At 41.3% G+C, this 26792-nt stretch overlaps 2 protein-coding genes and 1 non-coding gene across 9 annotated transcripts in view; 1 reads left to right on the top strand and 2 right to left on the bottom strand.

The window, feature by feature from the left end:
* Positions 1 to 26792, bottom strand: part of RIMKLB (ribosomal modification protein rimK like family member B) — a 171083-nt gene that overhangs the window by 134242 nt on the left and 10049 nt on the right. For all 7 annotated transcript variants that reach the window (XM_038576723.1, XM_038576722.1, XM_038576717.1 and 4 more), the window contains one exon: positions 22172 to 22239. The gene's annotated coding sequence lies outside the window, so the exon portion shown is untranslated. Of the gene's footprint in view, positions 1 to 22171; positions 22240 to 26792 lie in introns of those variants that run through there.
* On the top strand, positions 6506 to 16191 carry AICDA (activation induced cytidine deaminase). The gene is made up of 5 exons (NM_001003380.1): positions 6506 to 6588; positions 12747 to 12894; positions 14456 to 14726; positions 14976 to 15091; positions 15475 to 16191. Exons 1-5 carry the CDS (start codon positions 6581 to 6583, stop codon positions 15526 to 15528), a joined length of 597 nt encoding a protein of 198 aa, NP_001003380.1. The 5' UTR covers positions 6506 to 6580; the 3' UTR covers positions 15529 to 16191.
* LOC119866472 lies at positions 8768 to 8870 on the bottom strand. The gene has a single exon (XR_005380220.1). It is a non-coding gene; the product is annotated as a U6 spliceosomal RNA (small nuclear RNA).

Here is a 26792-nt window from a genome sequence, read left to right as displayed (position 1 = left end):
ATTCCATGACCACCCACAATGGACTGAGCCACCCAGGCACCCCTGATTCTGTAATTTCAGATTTGTCTTTCATTGACATTTAATTCTTTCATATTGTCATCTCATTATCTATTTTTGAAGCTTTAAACGAAAATGAATTCCTTGAAGAATTACAGTATGCATCATTGTTCCCCTTCAAAGCTCAGCCTTATGTTTTCTCATAGTAGGCCTTCAATAAATATTAATTGGGGGTTGCCTGGGTGGCTCAGCAGTTGAGCATTTGCCTTTGGCTCAGGGTGTGATTCCAGAGTCCTGGGATCGAGTTCCACGTTAGGCTCCCAAGAGGGAGCCTGCTTCTCCCTCTGCCTATGTCTCTGCCTCTCTCTCTCTCTGTCTCTCATGAATAAATAAAATCTTTAACAAAAATTAATTGAATGAATTTCATTTTATAACTTACAAGAGCACTTTCTAAATTGTCCCAAAGCAGAACATCAAAACAGATTTTTTTCTCTGCACCACCTTCATTTTCAAGTAATAAATATTTAAAGTATTTACATCTTTTGGAGAAAATCTTTAGTCTATACAGTGAAAAGTATGATATTCAAATGCAAGATATACAAGAATGTACTCATGTTGTATTAATAGATTTTGCCAACACCGTATCAAATCTACATTACAGATGAAATAAATAAATATCCACAGATAATTCTGCTTCAGAAACCAGTTTGGAGGAATTGACTCCACCCTTTTGTTTGTTTTTCAGATTATTTATTTATTTATTCATGAGAGACACAGAGAGAGAGAAAGAGAGGCAGAGACACAGGCAGGAGAAGCAGGCTCCATGCAGGGAGCCTGATGTGGGACTCGATCCATGGACTCTAGGATTACACCCTGGGCGGAAGGCAGGCACTAAACTCTGAGCCACCCAGAGATCCCCGACTCTACCTTTTAAAAAGTAATCTCCACACCCAACGTGGGGTTCAAATTTAAAACCCAGACCGGAGATCAAGTTGTATGCTTCAACATATAACCAATCAGGTGTCCCCCATAGCCACCTTTCTATTTTCTCTCCCACAACCCCTATTCTTTGGTTCCTGATACACAGCATTTCATTTCCCCTTGGTATGGCTGAGACTCAAGCCTCATCATTGAGCTGAGATGAGAAAAACACTCTGGCTGAAAATGAGACCCACAGATACTCTGTTGACAAAATAAAGAGCTCCAAACATATTTCAATTAGATTTAGATTACTTGCTAGTCATGTACATGTTTTATGTGGGAAAGAAATTACATCTTCTGTAAGTAATTCATGAAATTATATCTTCCATAAGTAATTCATTGAGTTTGCCTGACATATATAGCCAAACCCAATTCTAAGTGACACAGTAATACAGGGGAAAATCCTTCTCTGTAGCTCTGAGAAAGCTGAGTTGATATGGTCAATCTGATTACAGCCTGTGGGATTGGTTTAACCACCATGACAGTATTGCATGGATCCTATGGAAGAAAGGGCTGACTTGAGTTCAGATCTCAGGTATAGTTATTCTACTTCCCAGCTACCGGCTGGGCCTGTTAGACATGTAACATTATGAAAAGAATGAAAATCTCTCCCCGGCAAAAGGCTGAGCAGAAAAGAGGGCTCTTATGTGAGGAACCATTGGATTTTAAAACTATAACTTCAGGGGATCCCTGGGTGGCGCAGTGGTTTAGCGCCTGCCTTTGACCCAGGGCGCGATCCTGGAGACCCGGAATCGAATCCCACGTCGGGCTCCCGGTGCATGGAGCCTGCTTCTCCCTCTGCCTGTGTCTCTGCCTCTCTCTCTCTCTGTGACTATCAAAGATAAAAAAAAAAAAAAACAACCAAAACTATAACTTCATAGTTTGGTGCAGATTTTTTTTAGGTTTTTAATTTTTTTAATAACCCCTACGCCCAACATGGTGCTTGAACTTATGATGTTCAGATCAAGAGTCCTACATTCCAGGATGCCTGGGTGGCTCAGTGGTTGAGGGTCTGCCTTCAGCTCAGTTCGTGATCCCAGGATCCCAATTCAAGTCTCGCATCCGGCTCCTTGCATGGAGCCTGCTTTTCCCTCTGCTTGTGTCTCTGCCTCTCTCTCTCTCTGTCTCTCATGAATAAATAAATAAAATCTTAAAAAAAAAAAAAAAAAAGAGTCCCACATTCCACTGAGCCAGCCAGGGGCCCTTAGGCCAGAATTTGTATGCACGTGTATATGCACGTGTATATGTGTGTATGTGTACGCAAGTGCCTATATGTGTGTCAGAGTTGTCATTCAGAAGGTGATTCCACAAAAAAAAAAAAAAAAAGGTGATTCCACTTCTAGTTTTGAAAACAAGGACTCAGGCAAATCTTCATTGCAACACTATGAACAATAAGCAAAAGATGGAAATACCTGAAGTGTCCATCAACAAATGAATGGATAACTAGAATGTGCTACATACATACAATGGAACATTATAAATGTATAAACCATAAAAAGGGATGAAGTTCTGATACATGCTATAACATGGATGAATCTTGAAAACATTATACAAGGTAAAATAAACCAAACTCAAATGGACAAACATTGAATATTTTTCACTTATATGCAATATCTAGAGCAGGTAAATTCATTAAGAAAGCAGATTTGAGGTTACCAGGATGTAGAAAGAGGGAATGCTGAGCTATTGCTTAATAGATATGAAGCTCCTTTTTGGGTCATAAAAACATTTTGGAAACACATAGGGGTGATGGTTGTACAACATTGTGAATGTAATCAATGCTACTGAACCATACACTTAGCAATGATTAGAATTGCCCAAAGTGAACACAAATCAAACCAAACAAAGAGGCATGTGAATCAGCAATAGGCTAGTTTTCTTATTTCTGGCTGGAACAGAGGGACACAGTTATTTTTAAAGATTTATTTATTTATTCATGAGAGATATAGAAAGAGAGACAGAGACAAAGGCAGAGGGAGAAGCAGGCTCCCAGCAGGGAACCCAGTGCAAGACTTGATCCTGGATCCTAGGATCACACCCTGAGCCGAAGGCAGACATTCAACTATTGAGTCACCCAGGCGTCCCTCAGAGGGACATAATATATAAAGGAAACTAATACAGCTTTGCATAATCATGAGAAGTGCAAGCAGCAATATCATTTGTGCAGTTGGGAAATTTTTTTCTCTTCTATTTTTTGGATTTAGAGATACCACCACCTCTAAAAATTAATATTTATCTTTTAGGAAGATGTGTGTATGTGTGCATAATTCTCTGGATAATTGGATGAAAATAGGGTAAAGGCCCAACCCATATCTGAGGAGACAACCTAACTTAAAGGGATCAGATTGTCCATGGCCCTGCCTCACTGTAGTCTCTGCAGAGGAATTTGTGAAGTGCCCTCCCCTTCTTTCCCCATTCAACCATTCTATGGAATTCAGAGTGCCAAAGGTGAGTGGTTATCATTTTTCTGGTGCCCTCAGAATCTGTTTCAGAAATAAAGATTTGGAGAAACAAATGTCTAGATAGGAAATGGACCCATGAGTAAGAATAATCCAGGAGAATACAAGGTAGAATTTCCCCGTGGAAGTGAGAAAAAGAGGCTTTTCGACCAAGAGGAGTAGACTGGACAGCAGGAGAACAAAACTAGGAATGAGGTGTGGTCTTGAGCAGAGCCTTGTGAAGAAACTAACTTTTTCAAAAAAATTTTTTTAAAAGATTTGATTTATTCACGAGAGACACAGATAGGCAGAGGGAGAAGCAGACTCCCTGTGGAGAGCCTGATGGGGACTCCATCCCAGGACCCTGGGATCACAACCTGAGCCAAAGGCAGACACTTAACCACTGAGCCACCCAGGCGTCCTTCAAAATTCTTTCCTAAACTATAAGAGACAAAATTAGCCTATTTGTGACTTCTCACATAGTATTATTCCCTTGGATTTCTCCAACAATTCAGTGATCCCGGAATCCAGATTCGAGTCTTGCATCCAGCTCCTTGCATTTTAGATGCGGTCACCAGGAAAAGTCTCAACTACAAAGATATATTTGAGTAAAGACATAAACAAGGAAATCAAACTTTGATGATATAACACTTGAAATGGGGACTCCTAGGTGGGTCAGCTGTTGAGCGCCTGCCTTTGGCCCAGGGCATGATACTGGAATCCCGGGATCAAGTCCCACATCGGGCTCCCTGCATGGAGCCTGCTTGTCTCTGCTTCTTTGCCTATGTCTCTTTCTCTCTCTCTCTCTCTCTCTCCTCTCTCTCTCATGAATAAATAAAATATTTTTAAAAACCTGAAATGAATACAATACTATATATTTGCTATACTGCAATTAAAATTTAAAAAAAATTTTTTTAAATGCGTAATGATATACAAGGAAAGAGCACTCCAGGCAGGGGGTCAGTATGTGCAAAGGCCGGGGCAGGAGTGTGTGTTCTTTGTGTAAGTAAGGAAAGGAGAGATGAAGGTGAATTTTTTTAAGATTTTATTTTTTAAAGTAATCTCTACACCCAATATGGAAAGCAAACTTATAACCCCTAGATCAAGAGTTGCAAGCCCTACCAGCTGAGCCAGACAGGCTCCCCAAGGGTGAGAGTTTAGAGGTAAAGCAGGAGCAGATGGCAGAGGGTCTTAGGAGTCCTGTTAGGATATTGGCTATAACTGAGAGAATGGGGAGACAGGGAGAGTTTAGATAGAGGAGTGACATGATCTAAAGGTTTTCAATATTTTGTTTATTTGAGAGAGAGTGAGAGCACAGACAGAGATGGAGAAGCAGACTCCCTGCTCAGCAGAGCCTGACATGGGCCTCAATACCATGGACCCTGATCTCATGATCTGAGCTGAAGGGGGATGCTCAACCAACTGAGTCACCTGTGCACCCCTAATCTAAAGGGTTTCAAAAGGATGAATCTGACTCTTGTGTGGAGAACAGCCTGTAATTGAAGGAGGATGAAGCAGGAAAACCAGTGGGGAAGCTAAATGCAGCAATCTGGGTTGCTTGGACCTGGGGGTGTTGAAAAGTGGTCCATTCTGGGTTTATTCTGCAAGTAGAGTTAGCAGGATTTGATAATTAAGACATTAAGAGGAAGAGAAGCAAACAAGGAAGGCTGCCACATTGGTCTGAGCAGTGGGAGGGATGACATCGCCATCAAGATAGGAAAGGTGGCAAAAGGAACAGGTGTGTTGAGAGAGAGAACAGGAGCTCAGGTTGAGGCATGTTTGAGATGCCCATCAGATATTTAAATGAAGATGCTGAGGCAGAAGTGGTGTGCATTTGTCTTGAGTTCAAGGAAGTGGTCCAAGCTGGAGCTACAGATTTGGGAATCAATGTATAGGTGGTGTTTAAAGCCTTGAGGCAGGAAGGGAGGAGACCCTAGCTGCTTTACTCACCATTGTATTACCAGTGCATGGAAACCACAATTTCTATCATGTAGTGTGGTAGTAACTTACTTTCTTTCTTTCTTTCTTTCTTTCTTTCTTTCTTTCTTTCTTTCTTTCTTTTCTTTCTTTCTTTCTTTCTCTTTCTTTCTTTCTTTTTCTTTCTTTCCTTTCTTTCTCTCTTTCTTTCTTTCTTTCTTTCTTTCTTTCTTTCTTTCTTTCTTTCTTTCTTGTATTAAGTTTCTACCGAATGAAGTAATAGAACGCATGTAGACTGAGGTAGGAGGGAGAAGCAAAACCTTTAATAGACCAAATCGTATGAGGATAGGAACTAATTAATTAATTAATTTTAAAGATTTTATTTATTTATTCATGAGAGACATACAGAGAGAGGCAGAGACACAGGCAGAGGAAGAAGCAGGCTCCATGCCAGAAGCTCGACGTGGGACTCGATCCCAGGTCTCCAGGATCACGCTCTGAGCTGAAGGCAGATGCTTAACCGCTGAGCCACCCAGACATCCCAAGGGTAGGAATTTAAAGCCTTTTATTTGAAAAGCCCAAACTGTTTTCCAAGTTCAAGGCAGTCATTTAGATGTCGACTCTGTCTAATGAAATGAACATTCTTTTTAATGGTTTGGGATGCCGCTCCTTCTGACTTCAAAACATATGGCTTTCGTGGAAAAGACAGCTTTGGCAAAAATTACTCTTTTTAAAAAAAATTGTATTTATTTATTCATGAGACGTGGAGACGCAGCAGAGAGATGTAGGTAGAGAGATGCAGGCCCCCCGGGGGGGGAGCCCCATGCAGGACTCGATCCCAGGACCCCAGGATCACGACCTGAGCCAAAGGCAGACACTCAATCACTGAGTCACCCAGGTGCCCCAGCAAAAATTACTCTTTTGCGATCTCCTTCCTGATCTTTGTTACCTGTGGAGCATAGACTGGACTTTTAGAGATGCAGCCTTAAAGGAACCTATACATTAAGCAATCACTTACTTACATGACTCTGCCTATGACAGCCCCGCCTATGTTTTTTTGACCCAAACAGGAGGAAGGCTGTTGGGGTACCTGGAGGTGATGATGCCTTGGGGGGAGGAGCCAAAGAGGGCAAGCTCAAATTTGAATGTGTGGGGCCAATGCCTTGCCAGACAGAATCAGTGAAGCAGCAGAACTTGAGGCAAGCCCTCCTTGGCCTAAGACTAAGAAAGACACTCTGGAATCCACTATGGACAGGTAAAGCAGTCTCCTCACGGGTGGTGGCATTGACTTTTCTCTTAGAGCAAATCTGAGTTTTCAGATGGGTCCCTTTCTCTCCTCTCACTATCTGACTCACTGCTTGGTCAATATGCACATTCATTTTTCAGGATCTGTCTCATCTGTTCAGATCTTACAAGCTCTCTGCTTAATTCTCTTGGTTCTGTCTCTCTTCCATATTCAAAAGAACAGTTATGTGCCATGTAAGGCCATGTTCTGCAATTAGAACTAATTTATGATAATAATATTGACATAGTAAATGCTTTTTTTTTTTAATATAGCACGTGTTTAGAGATTCAAATTGTGAAAGGTAATAGCAAGAATGTCTATACTAAAAACAGTAGTGGAAGTTATAATAATAATTCTGTAAATATTCTACCACAAAAGGACTTGTAAACTTTCCTAGGGAACCTTTACTGAATCATTTACTTACAAATAAATAAGGAAATTATTTTTTTAATGCCAATATTAAAAACTGCTTACAAGTTTCTATGATGCAATGTATCTACTACGGGAAGAAGACCTCAGGCAATAAGTTAACATTATAGGTACAATTGCTAGGCAGTTAATGGCATTTTTACTATCTACCTAGTTTTCCAAGTTCTTCAGACATCAACTTATTTCTTTTTTTTTTTTTAAAGATTTCTTTATTTATTCATCAGAGACAGAGAGAGGTAGAGACATAGGCAGAGGGAGAAGCAGGCTCCCCAATGTAGGACTCGATCCTGGATCCTAGGATCACACCCACGCCCTGAGCTGAAGGCAGATGCCCAACCACTGAGCCACCCAGGCATCCCCTCAACTTATTTCTTAAAATGTATTTTGTAAGATTTTCACATGCAGTTTATGACAATTATCACAACTTATTTTATTCCTGCTTTTATGATTACTACAAACATGAGAGTCCTATCTAATCCATATACTTTAACTCAATTTAACTCCTTCACAAAGAAATTACACTACTAAATTAAGGCTTTTTTTTCTTAAAGATTGTATTTTGAAGTAATCTGTACACCCAACAGATGGGTTCGAACTGACAGACCTGAGATCAAGAGTTGCACGCTCCACTGGCTGAGCCAGCCAAGTGCCACCAGAATTATGATTTTTTAATGGAAGCCTAAATTTTCTTCAGAAAATTTTCTTGGGTAAAAATGTTAAATGTCTGCCCAGCTTGCACTGAGACTTTGAAAATTAATCTGAGGTATAAATCAGAGGCAAAGGGTTCAATGAAAATATTTGTACTTAATGAAATGCAAAGCAATGATTAATAGTTGGAATTCAAAGGCAAAAGGGAAAAAGATGAGATTCAACAGGACAAAAAGGGAAATACATAATTATGATTAGGGAAAATAAGACCTACAGAGGGCATTAGTGATGGCACACCACAGGAGAGGACTTGGTCACGATTATTTTTAACCCATTTGTCTCTGGTCTGCGTTGCTGGGGATGCGGCAATGTTCTGCCTCACAGAACACAGCTGTCTAGAGCAGCTGTCAACCTGTGAGCTTGAAAAACTGCCTCTACAAAGTCCTTTGTACCCAAAAGAGAAACTAAGAGAACAGGGTACTTGAAACCCGGCTCCTAGCTATAGTTGAAGGAAAGTGATTGGACCAAGGAAGTTAATTAAAGGATCATAGTCAACCAATCTGCTTCACTGTGACTGATCACTTCTGATAGAAACAATACCTACATATTTTCATGTAAGGCAGAAGGCAAAAGTCCATCTGAATTCCCTGACCTATGCCATGTCCTTTCCTATACTCCCAGAACACCTTTTCTTTCTCCAAGTAGTAGATCATCTTCGTATGGCCTGGTGTGCATTATACAGTACCCGTTTCCATCCCTTTCTCAGCCATATAGCCTAGGAGGGTAGATTACCTGTTTAAAGAAATTTATCAGTAAGGAATGATGCTTAATCTACTTAAAACTGAGCTCCAAGAGATTCTGTTCCCTTTTACTGCTGTATTAAGCACTTAATATGCATTCGGTTTATATATGCTAAGGATTATTTGCTAATTATGTCACAACAGTAATAGTAATGGTGGTAAGTGCTATGATGATTACTACAAAAGTATCAATTTGTTGTATTTTATTTTATATTTTGGTATATGAAAATTTATTGTCATGTTTTCACCATCAAAACTTATGATCTTGGTAAAAAAATATGGGATGCCTCATGAATTTGCATGTCATCCTTGCACAGGGGCCATGATAATCTTCTCAGTATCATTCCAATTTTAGTATATGTGCTGCCAAAGCAAGCAGTAAAATTATCATTTTAAATTAAAGCCAATAGTTATTAGATCATTGTTAGCATTCATTTCAGATTCCTGCTAACTTTTAATTCTAAAAAAATATTAAACAATTTTTATAATGTTTGATATGTGTATACTGATGACAAAATCTAGTTCTCTGAGGACTTAAAGTGTATTTCAATAAGCTTCATGTGTGTGAAGCGCGACATTTAAATTGAGACAGCTATAAAAAGCTCATCCTTGCTTACCTAATAAGGTGGATGCTTGGGTATTTAACTTTTAAATTCAGGGCCTATCACATGCAGTACATAAAAATTAATTCTCAACATATGTATGCCCTAAGGCTGCTCCATGTTTGTAGAAACTTTATTCACAATAGCCCCAAAGTGGAAACAACCCAACTGTCCATCTACAGGTGAATGGATAAATGTGCAATAGCCATGTAATGGAATATTACTTTGCAGTAAAAAGGATCCAACTACTGACACATGCAACACTATAAAAGAATTCCAAAGTCATTATGATAAGTGAAAGAAGTCAGACACAAAGGAAGAGATAATGTAGGACTTGTAATGACTTCTAGGAAGTGGATAGTAATGTACAGTTACAGAAAGCAGATTAGTGGTTGCCTAGGGGAGTGGGGAAGAACTGATTGAAAAGGTGAATGAGCAAACTGTGGGGAGGAGTGCTCTGGAAATGTCCTGTGGTTGCAGTTTGGGTGTTTACATTTGCCAGTACTCATAAAATCACACATTTTAAATTGGCGGCATATGTAAATTATACCTCAATGTTAAAAAAATAAATAAAGGTAAAAAAAGTTTCAATTCTCTTGCCAGCAAACCGTATTCAAATCCTTCTTAGGTCTTCACTTTTACAAGTTTACTGCACTTCTGGCCAATGCCATTAGGTGGCAGCATTACCTCCACAACTTGATAAATACATTTCTGGAAAAGACCTGGGACAAACACCAGAGACATCATTAGGGCTTTGGTATCAACCACACTGTATAGGTTGTTATATCCACAACTGCAAAGAAACTTTGGTTAGTCGAGAGTATTGCCACAGATTCAGTTCAATTTAGTGCATATGACATGCAAAACACGGTTAGGCATGAGGAAGCTAGAGCAACCAGTCCCTGCATGTGAGCAACACAGAGTAATATTTAGATTATGTTGCCAAGTTAAAAAACAGAATGTGGGCAGCCCCCGCAGCTTGGTGGTTTAACGCCACCTTCAGCCCAGGGTATGATCCTGGGGCCTCAGGATCGGTCCCACGTTGGGCTCCCTGCACGGAGCCTGCTTCTCCCTCTGCCTGTGTCTCTGCCTCTCTCTCTCTCTCTCTCTCTCTGTGTGTCTCTCATGAATAAATAAATAAAATCTTAAAAAAAAAAAAACAGAATGCAAAATTGCATACAAAATCAGTATAATCAAAATCATGTAAACATGCCTATAAAAAGATTAGGAAAACAAAAAAATTTTTCTTAAAGATTTTATTTATTTATTCATGAGAGAGAGAGAGAGAGAGAGAGAGAGGCAGAGACACAGGCAGAGGGAGATGCAGGCTCCATGCAGGGAACCCGATGTGGGACTCAATTCCAGGACTCCAGGATCATGCACTGGGCCAAAGGCAGGCGCTGAACCGCTGAGCCACCCAGCGATTCCCAGGAAAACAAAAATTCTAATAGTAACTGTCATTAGATACATCCAAATATCTTTAGACACTGTATCTTAAATTTTAGATTTTTTAAATATAAAATTTTTTAACGGTTTTGAGAGTGTGTGTGTGTGCTAGTTGTGGGAGGGAATGGCAGAGGGAAAGAGAGAGACTCTTAAGCAGACTCCCCACTGAGTGGGGAGCCCAATGTGGGCTTGATCTCACAACCCTGAGATCATGACCTCAGTCAAAATCAAGGGTCAGATGCTTAACCGATAGAGCCACCCAGATGCCCCTAAATTTTAATTCTTTAATATTTTTACATATAGGGATGCCAGGTGGCTCAGAAGTTGGGCATCTGCCTTTGGCTCAGGGCGTGATCCCGGTCCTGAGATCAACTCCGACATCAGGCTCCCTGCATCGAGCCTGCTTCTCCCTCTGTCTGTGTCTCTGCCTCTCTCTGTCTCACATGAATAAATAAATAAAACCTCTAAAAAATTTTTTTACACATAAAACCTCCAACTTTTTGTGTTATACAAGTTAACAACAGTGAAGTATTACTCTTATATTAAAAGAAATCTTTCTCATAAAGTGACACTTTGTGCCTCTGAACACAGTTTAATTGGGGAGACAGAGATGTCAGTGATCAACTTGTGACAGAACATGAGGGCTTTGATAGGGATAACCTGGAAAACAAAAAGTACAGGAGAGTTTTTTGTTGCTACTAGTGTTTGATTTTTTGCCTAGAAATTTTGGAATAGTAGTAGTGAGAAAGAAGAGTTGAACTGTGAGCCAGCTTTGAAGGATCTGAGTTTTGTCCAGTGGCAAAAGGTAGGAAAGCATTCACTGAGAGCAAGTACAGCAACAAGGTGACTGGAAAGAAAAAGCCTCAGAATCAGACACCAGTGCCAGGGATTCGGCTGTACAGCCAACAGCAGACAGGGACGGGAAGGGGAAAAGTAGTGGGAAAGGAGGCTAGAAATGCAGATTGATGATCAAATGTAAAAACTGGCCTAAATACCACATCAGAATTTGGGATTTATCCTGTGAGCAGAAGAAATTCACTAGGGATTTTCAGCATAGAAATAACATGGTCACTCCTGGGTTTTTGTGAGATCACTCTGGCACAGCATGGAGAATATTCTTTCTGAGGGACTAGGGGCAGACAGATCAACTGAGAGGCCAGGACAAGAGATAGAAAGAAGGTGTGGGCTTGGATGGAAGCAGAAAACAGGAAATAGTGTAGGTACAAACTCAAGAAATATTCGGACGTTTAAAAAATAAAAATACTGAGGCATCTGGGTGGCTCAGGTGGTGCGATCCCAGGATCCTGGGATGGAGCCCTGCATTGGGCTCCCTGCTCAGCGGGGAGTCTGCTTCTCCTTCTCCCTTTGTCCCTCCCCCCTGCTTGTGGGCACTGTCTCTCAAATAAAATATTTTAAAAACTCAAATGAAATAAAAAATAAAAATACTGGGGCACCTGGGTAGCTCAGTTAGTTGGGCATCTGCCTTCAGCCTGAGTCATGATTCTAGAGTCCCAGGATCAAGCCCCACACCGGGCTCCCTGCTCAATGGGGAGTCTGCTTCTCCCTCACACCCTCCTCCCTCTCATACTCCCTCTCTCACACTCTCAAATAAATAAAATCTTAAAAAATAAAAGTAAAAAATAAAAATACTAGAAAAAAATAAATATTTGGAAATTTGCATCAAATTTAGATCATTACTTAAATATGAGGAACAAAGAAGGAGAAGAATCATAGATGACCCCAAGCTTTGAGCCTGGTTACTTGAGATGGAAAAGTAAGGAGACAGGAAGGTCAGGACAGGGGACAGTTTAGGACTACTGTATTGACCATGTTGAGTCTGAAGTGCCTATTGGACATTTAGGTAGAGTTGGGGAGGGGGAGATCTCTGAAAAAATAATTATAGAACCGAGGACCAAGTTCATAAGTGTCCAAGTTGTCCACATCTAACGGACAGCTGTGGGAGCAGACGGTCCTGTGAGTTCCTATGGTTTGGGGGTTCTGACTACCTGTCCTTTGGTCTTAAATATAAGCACGAAAAGGGTTCCAAGTTCAGTAGGTCTCACGCAGCCAGCCAAGTAAGGAAGAGAATCTTCTCTGGTTTGGCTCAAGCCATCACAGATTTTTTTAAAAAGCTGAAGAAAAGCCAGGAGTGACCAGAGAATGAGCTGTGCTTCTGCATGTCCCTCCCTCTCCTCATCCACAGCCTCCTGATGAAGCAGAGGAAGTTTCTTTACCATTTCAAGAATGTCCGCTGGGCGAAGGGTCGCCATGAGACTTACTTGTGCTACGTGGTGAAGCGGCGGGATAGTGCCACCTCCTTTTCTCTGGACTTTGGTCACCTTCGAAACAAGGTATCAGTTATTTGCTTCCAAGCTAGACTGCAGGCGCTTTCAGAACCATCCGCAGCTTTTCAGCTGTTTCAAGTTTAGGTCTCCACTAGATTCCTCAAATCTTTGTTTTTTATATGTCCATGGAATTACATTAGGTATGCCCCAAAGCATGCCATCTTATGTCCTCCCCAATCATGTTGGCACGTTACTGCCATACCTTGCATCAGTGCCAAGAGTAACTGCCCCCAAATTTTCCTTCCTTTCCCCAACATCCAAACTACCTTTGAGATTAAGGAAATCAAACGCAAGAGCCTTTTGGTTTGGAAAAATGTTATCAGCTCATTTCAAGCTAAAGTTTAAATGTAAAAACAAGTTTTTAAGAATTTTTGAGAATTAAGGAAAAGGAACAATTAATGACTCAATTCTGTTTTCCAAATAATTTCCAGTCCCTCTTGCTCAAATAGACCGTAGGCCAAGGAGTGCATTCAGTATGGTGAGACCTAGAATACCACGGAAGCTGCGACTGGTTGATTAGTTAAATCAATCTCAGCATCTAGGAGATCAGAGAATTACATTTCCAAGCGACTTCACCATGTTCAGATGGGTTTCCATAAGCTTCTGCCAATAAATATTTTCTGTCTCAAAACAGGCAGTGACATCTGATTTTGGTGGGATCTAGGGAAGAATCCATAGGTAGAAGAACGTTGTCTGGCTCTCCTCTTAAAGTGTTTATCTTACTATTCAATTTCCTTTGCCCCCATTTGTATTGTGTAAATTAGCTCACTGCAATTGCTCCACATTCTAATCTCTTTCCTGTTTGGTGACACATTCTAAGTAGAGAAGGCTTTGCTGTTACCAACCCTTTGATCCTTCTCATTTAATCGCCACGATACCAGCCCATTTTACTGGTGAGGACTTAGAAGATTCAAGAGTTGGGTGAGTTGTCCCACTCACCGGAGTGGTGATGCCAAGGAAATGGACCTAGATCTTCAGATTCTAGGACTAACGACTTTTCTGCGATACTAAGCAGACTTGCTATAGCTCACTATTGCGCGATTATATTACAATCCCAGGGATCACAGGATAGCAAACACCTTATTTAATTGGTTCTGAACCCAGAGCAGCGCCTATTATTTCTCTTACAAACCCCTCTGTTGGCCTGAGCATAGCCTACTTTACCCCTTTCAGTCCTCCCAGCCTGTTTCCTGCGTCCACCAGTGGTCTGGTGTATTTCCGCAATGTTTTACAGCCCTGGGCCCTTCCAGAACATTTTCTTTCTCCTCAAAGGCGCAAAAAAAAAAAAAAAAAAAAAAAAAGAACAAAAAAAAGGGGGTGGGGGGGTGGGGACGTGGCAGGCCAGCACTCCAAACTCCGGATAGTGCGATGCTACTTTAGACAGATGCATCTCATCCTCCTGCTTTTCTGCTCCACAGAAAATGCATAGCCCTTTTGTAACCTAAAGCCCCCCCAAAGGGCAGACACCCCAAAAAAGGCGACCGTGGGAGGCAGAGGAACGAGGGACCGTAAAGCCCCCGCACGCCGGCGAGGCCGGTAAACGCCCCCACCCCTGCTCTGTCCGCAGTCGGGCTGCCACGTGGAGCTGCTCTTCCTCCGCTACATCTCCGACTGGGACCTGGACCCCGGCCGGTGCTACCGCGTCACCTGGTTCACGTCCTGGAGCCCCTGCTACGACTGCGCGCGGCACGTGGCGGACTTCCTGCGCGGGTACCCCAACCTCAGCCTCAGGATCTTCGCCGCGCGCCTCTACTTCTGCGAGGACCGCAAGGCGGAGCCCGAGGGGCTGCGGCGGCTGCACCGGGCGGGCGTCCAGATCGCCATCATGACCTTCAAGGGTGCGCGGGGGACCTGGCGGTTCGGGACCGCAGCTCAGACCGCGGAAAATTGGGGGCCGGGGCGGGGGGCCGGGGGGGGCGCAGAATTCAGCCAAAACCCGGACGGGAACAGGAGGAAGGGCATTAAGGGCTTGGATACTAGGCTTTGGGGGAAATGCGACTTAGAAGGGGTTGGGGCAGGGTTCCCTTTCTTTCCTCTACGTGTGGGATCTGAACTATCTTCTGCCCCGTTCCCCTACCTTTTTAAAGATTATTTTTATTGCTGGAATACTTTTGTGGAAAATCGTGAAAAAACTTTCAAAGCCTGGGAGGGGTTGCACGAAAATTCCGTTCGACTATCCAGACAGCTTCGACGCATTCTTTTGGTAAGGGGCTTCTTTGCTTCTCGTTTTCTTTCTCTCTCCAAAGCCATCTTTTCCTGGAGCTACTTCTATTTTCCTCTCTTACATTCTTTACATTGTCATCTGTGCATGAGTGTGTGGGTATCTCTTTTCCCCCTCATTGTATGCCTTATAGTCCTTTCTCCCACCTCTGAGTTTGCTCATCTGTTGTTTCACGACTCGGAGCCCTCTGCCGACAGCCCTTCGGGTCCCCTCTCATCACCCACAAGCGTCTCCTTGAGACTCCCCGCAGGATTGTGGTTTTCTCCTGGTAGGATTCTAGCCTCTCCTTTTCCTATTCCCCAGAATTTACTGCCCAACAAAATGTTACAAATTCATCCACTCAGTTTATTTCTCTTTCTCAACAGCCCCTGTATGAGGTTGATGACTTACGAGATGCATTTCGTACTTTGGGACTTTGATACCAACCTCCAAGAATGTCACATACAGTGAACCATCTCTGAGGACAGTGGGTAAAAGGATAATCTCAAGAATTCTGTTTTTCTTCAACTCTCACTTTCTCAAAGTCTAGAGAGGAAAATATTCATATACAGGACTTTGTAAAAAAAGAAACAAGTCTTGAAAGTACAGAAGGAACTGAGGCCCAACAGGGTTATAGGCTGCAAGTGGTGCAGTTTTTGATGCAACAGCGTCCCCTACTGGGAAATGACCGAATTGCAGGGTCGGGGAGCACCGAAAGTGTCCTGTTCTAAGACTCTTAGGCGGGGAGGAAACAAACCTTAAAAGCATGGTGAGAAGATCAAATGTTTTTATAATATGTATCCTTTGTTATTTGATTCAGACGGAGTTCTCAATATTAGTGATAGATTTTTCTACTCTTCCTTTGGAGCTCGCTTTCAAGTGAACAAACTTTTACCAGTCCATGATCTCTATAGACCTCCTAATGAAAGGACCTGGGGGATCGTAATCCCAAAACATCTAACAAAGGCATTAATATATAAGCATGTGCTGTATGTTTTCATTGTCTGAGATATGTTTTCGTTTGTACATAAGACAATTTTTCTTGGTATAAAATATGCATGATCACCTTCAGGCTATTTTATAATAAAGGTTCTTGAAATGAATATGAGGACTGTGAAGAAGACACTCTAAAATTAGTTGATGCCTCAACTGACACATCTGGAAACATAAATCCCTTTAAAGAAGTCAGTAGGTCAGAAACCACAACCACAAATTTCACATATAAGATTAGGTAACACTTGGAAAGGAGTTGTCTCAATGTTGAGAAGAGAAAAATCAGTTATCTCCAGTGGGTCTCTTAACTTGAACAATGCCAACCAGGCCAATCTTTCCTATTTTTTGTATGTATGTGATGCTTCTCTCAAAGAAATGCTCACTGTGTAAGAGAGTATGATAAAAAAATAAAAAAAAAAAAGAATATTTGGAAAGGAAGGATGGCAGAACGTTGCAAAGAAATAGTGTTTTATCCAGCAAAATGTAGGGAGCCAGTATGGCAGAGAGTGCCTATTCATAACAACTGCCCTTGACTGTGAGAAAAATAGTCAATATAACCATCACTGTGCACTTATTTTTTTTTAAAGATTTTATTTATTTATTCATGAGAGACACAGAGAGAAGAGAGGTAGAGACACAGGCAAGGGAGAAGCAGGCTCCACGCAGGGAGCCCGATGTGGGACTCGATCCCAGGTCCCCAGGATCACACCCTGGGCTGAAGGTGGGGCCAAACCACTGAGCCACCCAGGCTGCCCTCACTGTGCACTTATTACCTAGCAACTCTTGCAATGCTGATAAGTAGATCCACAGGACAAATTAAATACACAGTTGTGTTGTGCATGCACTCAAACAGGTGCCCGGACCAGTCAATAGGAGAAAGAATAATCCTTTTCAGCAAAGGGTGCTGGGACAACTGGATATCTATATGCAAAAGAATTACTTTGGATCTCTACCACATACTTTATACAAAAGTCAACTCAAAATTTACCAAATACCTACATTTAAGAACTAAAACTATAAAACCCTTAGAGGGAAACATAGGTGAAAATATTCACAACCTTGGATATGACAAGTCAAGCAACAGAAGGAAAAATATAGAGAAATTGGATTCGTTAAAATTAAAAGCTTTTGTACAAAGGCAGTAGTAAGAAGTGAAAAGACAACTTGCAAAATGGGAGAAAATATTTATAAATTATATACCCAGTAGGAGTCTAGTAGACAGAATACACAAAGAACTCTTAGAACATAAAAAACCTAACTTAAAAATGACCAAAAGATTTGAATACACATTTTCCAAAAATATACAAATGGGTAATAAGCACATGAAAGGTACTCAACATCCTTAGTCACTAGGGAAATGCAAATCAAGGCCACAATCAGATTCCACTCTTACTATTAGGAGGCTATCAACAACAGCAAAAACAATTAAGAATGTGGAGAAACTGAAACCTTCCATATATTTACCGGTGGAAATGTGCAGCTGTGCAGCTGCTATCATGGTTCCTCAAAACCTAAACATTGAATTATTATATAACCCAGCAGTTCCACCTCTAGGTATATATCCAAGAGATTAAACTCTGAGTTTTGAAACAAAAACATGAATATTTACAGCAGGAGTATTCCTAAAAGCCAACAATATGGAAACATGAAGTGTCCGTCAAGTGATGGGTAGATAAAACAAAGGTGCTATATCCATACAACACTATTTTATTCAGTCATAAAAAGGAATGAAGCAGACACATGCTACAATGTGGATGAATCTTGAAAACATCGTGCCAACGGAAGGAAAGCCAGACACAAAATGCCACATTTCATGGTTCCATTTCTACGAAATGTCCAGAACACGTAACCCCACAGAGACAGAAAGATCAGTGGTTGCCAGGGGCAAGAGGGAGAAGGGTATGGGAATTACTTATCGCATATGGAGTTTCTCTTGGGGGTGACGAAAATGGTCTACAATTCAATGCAACTCAATGGTGGTGACGGTTGCAAAACATTCCGAATGTACTAAAACCCACTAAATTGTGTGTATTTTAGAGAGCTAAAATTTACACCTGTGTGAATTTATAAAAGGACTTACAAATGTAAATTTTATGTTTTGTGAATCTTATCTCAATTAAGACAAGTCGGTATGATTTGAGTCAGGCGACCTTGAATTTGAATTCTGTTTCTATGTAACAGTGGGCAAGATATATTTAACCCCTTTATAGCCTTAATTTCTGATCTCTATATGGGTATGATAATATGAACTTTTCACATATTTTTGGTAAGTATTAAATTAGAAGATAACACAAAGCTGGTACTATCTTAGTGATTAGCTTTGCTACCCTTTTCGTTTGCAGGATAGAAACCTAGAAATCACCCTTGACATCACCCTCGGCGCCCCCATATATGGTCCTATTGACTTTGTATGCTAAATACTTCTTGAATTTATTTACTTTTCTCTTTCCCCTCTACTAGTAACTAAGAAAGAGAAAAACAAAAACAAAAAAAGCCCCTAATAGTTCAAAGCTGGCTTGACACTTCTAGAAACCAGGTCATTGTTATTTTTCTGATGGACATAAACAATCTCACAAAATACCAACCTCAGACAAGATTACTCAGACTGATAAAATGAGAGAGAGCAAAACCATTTCATAATTTGTCTGAGCCACCGGCAAAATACCAAACACCACCTCTCTTGGCTGGAAAGAAATTGCTACTTCTTTACCAATTACAGTTTTATCCTTGTCTAGTCAGCCCGCCCGAAAGATGGGACACACCCAATTATAGAACTGACCTAATTCTCTCACAATTTCTAATCTAACAAATCCCCATTTTCCTAGCCTCTCCCTCAAATCGCCAAACCAAAGCCCAAATTCTGTAATAAGATTCATAGTCATGAAGTGTCTCAATGAGAGGGTGTTTCTCTTACTGAGACACTTTATGGCTAATATAGCTCCCCATTATGTGGATTGTTCCTCACGGCAAGAGTAATAAATCCCACTCGTTCAACTACAAGAGACGTGTTATTTATTGTCTCTGGATGGAGGCCATTGGCATATCTTAGTTGGAGCTACCAACATCTTAGTCTATTGCAATAGTCATGATATTCACTAATTCTCAGTAATTTCACTGAGAAGTGGAATCTCGAGAACTACAAAGCTCCAAGTTTATTCTATTGGAATAGAATAGAATACCAGCCCTTTTATAGTGTTGATTTGTCAACAGGAGATCCCTAAGTACTCTCAGCAAGTAAATGGTAGTTACCCAATTTGGGTAGATGGAATTTGATATCCTGTTGCAGCTAACTTCTTTCACTACTTGATTGGATTTAACTAATCTCCTCGCTAATTTGACTGATTTTTTTTCCCCATAGTCTTGGCCACATTTTTTAAAAAAGATTTTATTGGGGATCCCTGGGTGGCGCAGTGGTTTAGCGCCTGCCTTTGGCCCAGGGCGCAATCCTGGAGACCTGGGATCGAATCCCACGTCGGGCTCCCAGTGCATGGAGTCTGCTTCTCCCTCTGCCTATGTCTCTGCCTCTCTCTCTCTCTGTGACTATCATAAATAAATAAAAAGTTTAAAAATAAATAAATAAATAAATAAATAAATAAATAAATAAATAAATAAATGATTTTATTTATTTATTTGAGTGTGGGGAGGGCCAGATGGAGAGGGAGAAAACCTCAAGCCGACTCCCCAGTGAGTGGGGAGCCCAATGCAGGGCTCCATCTCACGACCCCAAGATCATGACCTGAGCCAGAATCAAGAGTCCAACACAGTCCACTGAACCACCCTTGGGCACAACTCTATAGTTGTTCTAACTTTTGGAAGTTAAACGGTGCAACTACAATGCAGCTTGAGAAGCCAGTCACTGTATGACTTAGTGACAAATAAGTGTTAACAATAATGCTTTGGATTTCTAGAAGGAAGAGATCATTGTAGGTTGAATAAATAAGAAAAAAATTGATAGAAGAGGTTGAAATTTACCAGGACGGTGGGGGAAACGTTAAATACTTTAGTATATTTCCAAAAATCTCTGTGAATAAAGTGATGAATGGTTCAAGAGTGACCTTTATAAATTCTGTTACATATTTTAAACATTGATATCACTATGATGAAATTGTTAATCCTATGTATTTTTGGTGGGAGAAGCAACTTATATAGTATTTTAAATACCTATTACCTTTAACTTTGCGATTTCATTCCTTGGAAACTAACTTGAAAAAAATCTCTTAGATGTACCCAAGATTATATATACAAAGATATGTACAAACCAACCCTGTAGTAGGGAGAAATTGTAAATAACAAAGCCAGTAGTGGAATGTGTAAGCATAGAACATCCATACTTAGAGGAGTCTATAATTTAGAGTCCCGATACTGTGAGGCTCCCTGGGTGGGCTCAGTCCATTAAGCACCAGACTCTTGGTTTCAGCTCAGGTCTCCATATCAAGGCGGTGAGATCTAACCCCTAGCAGCTCCTGCTGTGTCTGGAGTGGGCTTGAGAGCCTCTCTCCCTCTCTTTTCCTCTTCCCTCACTTGTGTTCTAAATAAAATAACTTTTTTCTTTTAAAGATTTTATTTTTTTTAAAGATTTTATTTATTTATGAGAGCCACAGAGAGAGGCAGAGATCCCAGGACCCCAGGATCATGACCTGAGCCAAAGGCAGACACTCAACCACTGAGCCACCAAGGGGCCCAAAATATATATATTTTTAAAGAATACTGTAAAGCTACATAAGTGTATATAGAAAAAGACAGGACCTGCCTAAACCTAGGTGATCCAGCAGGCTTTTCCTGTCTCCCTGCAAGTGGGCTGTGTCCTAGGGTCCTGGTTCCTGGTCCCCACCACCTGCCATCCAGAGGAAAGGCCCACGAGGGGTCGCCTAAGATTTCCACCAGTGCACAGGGACAGTATGTCATCCAGCCCCCACTCCAGAATCTGGATCATGGCCACCCAGGACTATTACCCAAGCCACGGAGGGTTCTACTTCCATCAACAGCTCCTGCGGAAGGCAGGGCATCCTGGAGAAGCCATCTCTCACCATTCCCATCTCCCTATGCTGACCAGGGTCCCTGGGGACAAGCAGCTTCTTTTACCGGAAGTTCACTTTCCCATTCGTGGCTCTAGAGTTGAGGTACCCAGAAGGCTGAAGACTCTTCCCAGGCCTCCAGTGGTTCCATCACCTGTGACATGGCTCTGGAAGCCATGAGGAAGCGGCCCAGTGGCCAGCCTGACAAGGCCAACACTGGGCCCCAGTCCTGAGTGGCCAAGACCAGCCACTAGGTTTCAGAAGATGCTAGGCTTATCAGAACTCCTCCCCACCGCTCCCCTCCCCGTAGAGTAGTCAGGCTGCAGCCAGCAGAAGCAGTTGAGTACTTTTATATCAAAACAGCTAAATACCAAAAAGGGAGTTGAGAGAACTCTACTCTTTACTATCCAAGCCACACAAAAGTTCTTCTGACACCTTGTAACCATGTGCCCTGCACCAAATAGAAAATAAACTCCAAGCAGCCAGTAAAACAGACATAAAAAAATATCCAAAGCACCATTAATAAGTGAAAAAACAATTGTTTCAAAACACTTTGTATAGGTTGATCTCATTTATGCTTAAATATGCATATATGTCTACATTGAACTTCCATATATACATATATTTATATAGATACTTGGTTAGCAAAAGTGCTGCATAGATAAAATCCAAACTATGAGCTGTGATTACATCCAAAGAGAAAAATTGGATGGGAAGGCAGGGGAGAGGGAACTTTCACTTTTATTTTGTATATTTCAACAAAAGAAATGTAATTCTAAAGTTTGAATAATTAAAATTGAAGCGAGGAGAATACCATTTAAAATTTAGGACTCGTATTTATTACTTCATATTCTCCTATGTTTATCTACTAACATAGACTATTCCACCACTAAGGAATTGAGATAATTCCAATAAAATAAGTCTAGGAGAGGCATGGGTCTTTCAACGTCTAAAAGCTTTCTTCTACTACCAGTGATTTATGAAACATGTTTTGAGGGTTCAGCGATCTGTACGAGTCTTAGTTGGAGCTCGCCGAGAGAAAGAGAAGGAGATCTACATTAAGGAGTTGGCTTACGTGATTGCAGGCCTTTGCAGAGGCTGGGATCTGGAATCTGCGCTGGCCACCACGAAGACAAGCAGGAGCTTTAGGGCAGAAACCAATGCTTTAGTCCTCAGGTAAATTTCTCTGTGGAAGCCTCAGTTCTGTTCTTATATCCTTTAAACTAATTGAATTAGGCCCACCCAGATTATCTAGGAATCTTACCGTCCACTGATTATGGACTCTAGGCTTATCAACAGAATATCCCAGAGTAACACCAGGGTTAGTCTTTGAATAACTGGGACCAAGCCAAATTGACTCACAAAAACATGTCACAGGATGTATACGTAAAGAACAAAAACAAAAAAAACACATATCACAGTTACCATTTTTAAAGTTTTTTAAAGATTTTTTTAAATGTATTTATTTGAGAGAGAGCGTGCACAAGCTGGGGGAGGGACAGAATTAGAAACAAGAAGCAGACTCACTGCTGAGTGTGGGGGCTTACCCCAGGACCCTGGGACCAGGACCCTAAGATCATGATCTGAGCTGAAGTCATATGCTTAACTGACTGAGCTACTCAGGCGCCCCCACAGTTACCATCTTTGAGTGCAGACCTTATAACCTGTAGTGGCTCTAATTGCTTTACACATTACCTCGGTCACTACATTATAGTCCCACGGTCAGCTACCAAAGTGATTGATTGATTGATTGGTTGATTGGTTGATTTTTTTATTCATAAGAGACACAGAGGCAGAGGGAGAAGGAGGCTCCCCATGGAGCAGGGAGCCCGATGCAGTACTTGGGATCAAGGCCTGAGCTGAAAGCAGATGCTTAACCAACTGAGTCACCAAGGTGCCCCCAAAGTAGATTCAAATTTAGGTACCTGTGATTCTGAAGCTTACTTGTATTAATGTAACCCACTTAGTTGCAGAGACCGGCTCAATTTACACATAAAAAGGAGACTTATTTCAGTCACAGGTAGGCTAACTGGAAAAGTGAGATGGTTTCACTAGCAACTGATAGGGTTCGAGTGACTGACTACTTTCTCTCTTTTTCAGGGAACACATGGCCTCTGTCTCTCTTAGAGTCTCCTTTTCCCCCCTAAGTGTTCGCTCTGTTCATCTCCCTTATTTATATATATATATTTTTTAAGATTTTATCTTAAGTGATCTCTACACCCAAGGTGGGGCTTGAACTCACAACCTCAAGATCAAGAGCTGCACATTCCATGGACTGAGCCAGCCAGGCAACCCTGTTCACCTCTCTAATTGTCTTACTTCCTCTACTCCAAGTTTCTGTTCCATAATACTTGAACTTGCATACAATCCCTCTTGGATGCTTCCATCTTCTGTTTTTATTGTTGTTGTTGTTGTTGTTTTATTCATAAACATTATGGCTACTTGGCAATTTTTTCAAATTCCCCAAAGAGGGACAATTTAATTGCCTCAACTATCTCCTGGGCTGTTTAAAACATGTTCCTACCAAGGTGCTGTCCATAGGAATTAGAAATGAGAGGCATGAACCAGTCTGTAGACTTTGAAGAGACAAGTGATTAGATGTGAATGTTGCAAAGGAAGAGTGAATGAAAAGCAAATCACAGGTTTCTACAGTGACTGGAGTGTTGCTCTTCAAAAATAGTTGTATTTGAGAGAAATACATCATACCTGGGCCCCAGGGTCTCACCCAGTGGCCCCATCCTTGCCTAACCTGTCTCTTTATCCAATGATCCCATAAGCCAGCATGACTCATGCAGGAGTAACACTTTAATTCTACACTCAAAGCCCAACGCCAGCTTGTGTTTCTCACCATTACCAGGACCCCCTTGGCTTATTTCTGTCCTGTCTGTGCTCTAAATTCAGTGTCATTGAATCATCTCAGTTCTAATCTCTGTTGTTCTAGGCTTTGAATCTGTGTCTATTCATTCTCGATATTTCCATCTTGATTCTCCTCTACTCAATCTTAGCTTAACTCTTCAGTAGTCTAGTAAAAATCACTGATTTTGGTAGGAACAGAGCTCTGTCTCAAAACTCTGGAATCGAGCTCCATTTTCTATTGACTATGACTGGTCAGGGTGGCCATGTCTCCTTCAAAGCAGAAGGAGAAGAGTCATCTGTTTCTGTATCATCTATCTTTTGAGCACCTACTATTTTGTCAAACACTGTGGTGGGTGATCATGCTACAAGGTTAATGAGAAATAGTCTTTACCCTTAAAAAGCTCCTAGAGGGAATCCCTGGGTGGCTCAGTGGTTTAGCACCTGCCTTCCGCCCAGGGCATGATCCTGGAGTCCCGGGATGGAGTCCTGCATTGGGCTCCCTGCGTGGAGTCTGCTTCTCCCTCTGCCTGTGTCTCTGCCTCTCTCTCTCTCTGTCTCTCATGAATAAATAAATAAAATCTTAAAAAAAATAAAAAAAAGTCCTAGAAAAGAGAGGCTACCAATCCACAATTACATACAATTTGACTCAAACACGCTGACATGTGGAGGAAGTTGTTTTAATTAGTTTAAAGTTCCAAAGAAGGCTTCCCAGAACAGAATAGCCAGGATCTTAATATTTTTAAGTTTTAAATATTTTTAAAAATGTAAATATTATGCACATAGAGAAAAGTGCATGAATCACAAATGACACTCTGAAAATTTTCATGAATGTATAACAAACACCAAGATCCAGAAGTAGAACATTACTATCCTTCCAGAGCTCCACTTATGCCTCCTCCCAGTCTTCTGGCTTACATTAAAAGAAGTTAGGAGTGAGGGGCACCTGGGTGGCTCAGTGGTTGAGTATCTGCCTTTGGCTCAGGTCATGATTCTGAGGTCCTGGGATCAAGTCCCACATCGGACTTCCCATGGGGAGCCTGCTTCTCCCTCTGCCTATGCCTCTCTCTGTGTGTCTCTCATGAATAAATAAATAAAATCATTAAGAAAAAAAAAAGAAGTTAGGAGTGAAAAGTGATAAGGATACACTTGGCAGGAAGAATAGCACGTTTAAAGATGAAGAGGTTTAAGGAGTGCAGAAGGTATAAATTGGTGTGACTCAGCAGTGGGAGAACAAGGTGATTGGAGATAAAGCTGAGTTCCTCTATCAGCAGAAGCCTGATCATGAAAACCCTTGTCTTAAGTTGAGGAGTTTAATTTTAAAACTAAAGGCTATGGAGAATATCCAGAAGGCTTTTTTTTCCAAGGGGGGGTGCCTAACTTGATACATCTTGCCATTTAGGAACATTCTGGCAGTGGGCTGGAGGATGAATTAGACAGGATCCACTGGAGACTGGAAGGTTTCTTAAAATACTACAGCAGTTAGGCCTGGATAAAATGGATGAAGACTTTAAGGCAGGACTAGAGTCATGGATGAGGGAGGGCACTGGTGAATATTAAGGAGTGGCCTCTGCCTTAGCTAATTAGTTGTGGAAGAGGTGTGGTTGAGGGGTGATTCATCAGTTGCGTGTGTAACACCCAGTGCTCATTACATCACATGCCCTCTCATGCCCATCTCTCAGTTACCACATCCCCCCCCACCTCCCATCCAGCAACCCTCATTTTTTGTTTCCTAGAGTTCAGCATCTCTTATGGTTTACCTCCCTATTCTTTTCTTTATGATTTTATTTACTTATTCCTGAGAGACACAGGGAGAGACACATGAGAGACACAGGCAGAGGGAGAAGCAGGCTCCCTGCAGGGAGCCCAATATGGGACTCGATCCTAGGACTCCAGGCTCATGCCCTGAGCCAAAGGCAGATGTTCAACGATGAGTCACCCAGGGGCCCTCTCCCTCTCTATTTTCATCTTATTTTCTTTTCCTTCCCTTCCCCTATGTTCATGTTTTGTTTCTTAAATTCCACATGAGTGAAATCATATGATAATCGTCTTTCTTTGAATTATTTCATTTAGCATAAAACTCTCTAGTTCCATACATATCGTTGCAAGTGGCAAGATTTCATTCTTTTTGGTGGCTGAGTAATATTCCACTGTGTATATACAACACATCTTTATTCATTTATCTGTTGATAGACATCTGGGCTCTTTCCATAGTTTGGTTATTGTGGGCATCGCTGCTATAAATATTGGGGTGCAGGTGTCCCATCAGATCCCTACATTTGTATCTTTGGAGTAAATACCTAGTAGTGCAATTGCTGAGTTGTTGGTAGCTCTACTTTTAACTTTTGGAGGAACATCCATACTGTTTTCCAGAGTGGCTGCAATTTGCATTCCCACCAACAGTGTAAGAGGGTTCCCTTGTCTCTGCATCCTTGCCAACATCTGTTGTTTCTTGAGGACTACAGGTTTACGTTGAGGCATAACAGCAGGAAAATGGTTGTAAATAATAGATGTCGGTTGGAAAAATAGATTTGGTAGTCATCAGCCTTATGCTCTCACATATATATATTTTTTAAGATTATTTATTTATTCATGAGAAACACAGAGAGAGAGGCAGAAACATAGGCAGAGGGAGAAGCAGGCTCCATGCAGGGAGCCCGATGTGGGACTCCATCCTAGGACCCCAGGATCACGCCCTGAACTGAAGGCAACCACTGAGCAACCCAGGTGTCCCCATATATATATATATTTATATATTTATATGTATATTCTTTTTTAAAAGATTTTATTTATTTACTTGACAGAGAGAGAGAGCACAAGCAGAGAGAGGAGCATGCAAAGGG

The sequence above is a fragment of the Canis lupus genome, chromosome 27 (assembly GCF_011100685.1).
Source record: "Canis lupus familiaris isolate Mischka breed German Shepherd chromosome 27, alternate assembly UU_Cfam_GSD_1.0, whole genome shotgun sequence".
Classification (NCBI taxonomy): Eukaryota; Metazoa; Chordata; class Mammalia; order Carnivora; family Canidae; genus Canis; species Canis lupus.
The sequence above is the reverse complement of the archived record's forward strand: the minus strand, read 5'-3'. Positions and strand labels throughout refer to the sequence as shown.

What these genes read in the sequence shown, in the direction of transcription:
- AICDA (NM_001003380.1), top strand. An exon ending in CGCCATCATGACCTTCAAGG is followed by an intron (nt 14,727 to 14,975) that starts GTGCGCGGGGGA and finishes ACCTTTTTAAAG; the next exon opens with ATTATTTTTATTGCTGGAAT. An exon ending in AGCTTCGACGCATTCTTTTG is followed by an intron (nt 15,092 to 15,474) that starts GTAAGGGGCTTC and finishes CTTTCTCAACAG; the next exon opens with CCCCTGTATGAGGTTGATGA.